This window comes from Triticum aestivum, unplaced genomic scaffold (assembly GCF_018294505.1).
Source record: "Triticum aestivum cultivar Chinese Spring unplaced genomic scaffold, IWGSC CS RefSeq v2.1 scaffold66081, whole genome shotgun sequence".
NCBI classification, from domain to species: domain Eukaryota; kingdom Viridiplantae; phylum Streptophyta; class Magnoliopsida; order Poales; family Poaceae; genus Triticum; species Triticum aestivum.
Window position 1 is genome coordinate 1310 of NW_025225459.1, and position 2703 is coordinate 4012.

At 45.4% G+C, this 2703-nt stretch overlaps 1 protein-coding gene across 1 annotated transcript; it reads left to right on the top strand.

Moving 5' to 3' along the window:
- Positions 1-1428: 1428 nt before the first annotated feature.
- LOC123172217 (2-alkenal reductase (NADP(+)-dependent)-like) lies at positions 1429-2558 on the top strand (the record flags this gene model as incomplete). Its single annotated transcript, XM_044589225.1, has 3 exons — positions 1429-1665; positions 1800-1977; positions 2392-2558. Coding segments are annotated over exons 1-3 (582 nt in total), but the record flags the coding sequence as incomplete, so codon positions are not given.
- Between the last annotated feature and the right edge of the window lie 145 nt (positions 2559-2703).

The following is a 2703-nucleotide window of genomic DNA, read 5'->3' on the forward strand; positions in this document are numbered from 1 at the left end:
GCGCTGGTGTCTAGTGTTTGGGGTGGAGCATTTTCCACATGACAATACTTTCAAATTGCTAATTTTTATACCTTGGGTCAAGGGCGTATTTTTAAATTAGATAATGATGTTACAAATACATGTTTAAGACTAGAATGTACTCTACCCGTAAGGCGTACGTATAGTTTCCAAATTTGTATTTTCATTTTAGAGCTTTTTGGTGTGCTAATCTCATGAGTTGGTTGAACATACAAGTTATATGGCTGCCTTAGTTGTATATATGATCGCCCTTCTGCATGACAAAGTCAGGTATGTTCACCAAAGTTGTATGACGACCGTTCCAGCCATAGTAATCATAGTAGTATAAATGGTAGGCACTTCACTGGTTCAACCCATATCCTATATGAACTACTGTTATTGAGAACTATGAAGTTGATGCATGTACTTCCTCTGCATATTATACTCCTATAGAGTATGCATGAGAGATTGGAGTATAACAAAATACAACTTTTGTTAGGAAATTGCGTTGTAAGTTGATTGAGGGAGTCTGTATTGGTTGTAACGGGATTCTTGTCTGAGAGTCTTTTGACCGCAAATAAGGCTGATCCTGATATGAAGTCTAATGGCATATCCTTAACCCCGAGCATACCAGCCCTCGAGTTATTTCTATCGGTAAGCGCAGATACAAAGCAGGACCAAGCTTCTGGATCGTTTATTGCCCGGCAAATGGAGAATCGTGACTGTGTGGAAGAGGCAGAAGAGCAGGCGGACTGAGAACCTTATCGAATGTGTACAGAGGACCCATCTCTTTGAGCCTGGCAGCGACTGTACAGAGAATGCGTACAACGGTGCCACGTGTTCTTGGTGGTAAGCCGAGGACCAGTTCTTCGCCGCGTGCCTTGACTCCAACACACGGCTTAAAACGCTATAAGCCGAGAAGCCGTTAAAATAACTTGGCTTACCAAGAAACAAAAGACAAAGAACAAAATATGTTTTTCCTATAGTGGAAGTCGCCTATCTCCGTTGCCAAAAGACACAATTATCAGGTATGGACACGTTTCGCTTCTCATGCCATCCCTGGTATAGCTGGTGGAGGATTTTGTTTTTGCTATGCACATCCAAGTCCACAACCACAAGGGTGGCCCCGTGTCTCATAGACAAAGCTCTTGTTTGAAACCAGCCTGCCGTTTATTGTCGTGTATCTAGTTTAATTAATTCACGCAAGTCGACAGAGCAAGAATCTTGTGTTTCTTCTGTTGATGATGCCGCGGCGGAGAGGACGAGGGTTGTCTGGCGGCAGTTTTATCTGCCGGCCGGCCGGCTGCGCCCACCACCCGCTCGATCTCCATCCGCCACGCACGAAACATACCCTCCCGAACGCGTTAGATATATATCTGAAAATCACATGCTCACCGATGCGTTGCGTACGTCGAAGAAAGAGAGGAAACTATGGCGGCGGCGGCGGTGGAGGTGAGCAACAGGAGCGTGATCCAGAAGCGGCACGTGACGGGGTTCCCCACCGAGGACGACATGGAGCTCGTCACGGCGACGGCGCGCGTGGCCGTGCCGCCAGGGTCGGCGGCGGTGATGGTGAAGAATCTCTACCTCTCCTGCGATCCCTACATGCGCAGCCGGATGACCAACCACAAGGAGCCCAGCTACGTCCCGGACTACGTCCCAGGGGAGGTACAGTGTATGTTTTCACTGTAATCTAATCAGCAGTTGTGCAAATGGATGGGCCTGGATTCAGGATCCCCTTTTCAGAAATATTTCCCCGCCGAAATCCTTGACATTTTGGTTCCTCCTTTGAATCCTACCAGATTATACCGACTTTCGGTGTCAGCAAGGTGGTAGAATCCGGGCACCCGGATTACAAGGCCGGTGATCTGGTGTGGGGAATGACAGCATGTGAAGAATACACCTTGATCACTACTCCGGATTCGCTTTTCAAGATCAACCATCCCGAATTACCGCTGTCGTACTACTTAGGTGTTCTCGGTGTGTTCACTATATATTACTTGTCTGGTTGTTTGTTACTATAAGAACACTTGCTATAATCAACCAAATAAGGCAACCTTGATTCACTAAGCACTGAAACCTAGTTCATCATGCATTCATGATAGAATATGTAAGGGTTAATTGGATAAATGCCACTCGAATTCTGGCGATTCTGAGAAATGCCACTGGAATTTTCAAACTTTGAAAACGCCATTGCAATTTTTGCAAACTTTGAAAAACGCCACTTCAGACATTCAAAAATGCCACTGCAAATGGCATTTTTCAAAGTTTGGAAATTGTAGTGGCGTTTCTCGGAATCGCCAGAATTCGAGTGGCATTTATCAAATCAATATGTAAAGTAGTGTAGTATACCATGTGTTCAGGTATTCATAATGCAAATTTTTCATAATTCAGGCATGCCAGGCCTTACTGCATATGCTGGATTTTTCGATGTGTCCAAGCCAAAAAAGGGCGACTATCTGTTTATCTCGGCAGCATCAGGCGCCGTCGGACAACTTGTCGGGCAGCTTGCCAAGATCACAGGTTGCTATGTAGTTGGCAGTGCCGGTTCTGATGAGAAGGTATGTACATGCTCTTTTTCTCTTCTCCTCCTGCCGTGCTTTCCCCAGATGATGGATGGTTTTGTTCATACTGATTTTGCCTCACTGCCTTTAGCAACTTCACTGATCCCCCCAAATATCAATATTTTTCATAACATAAGTAATA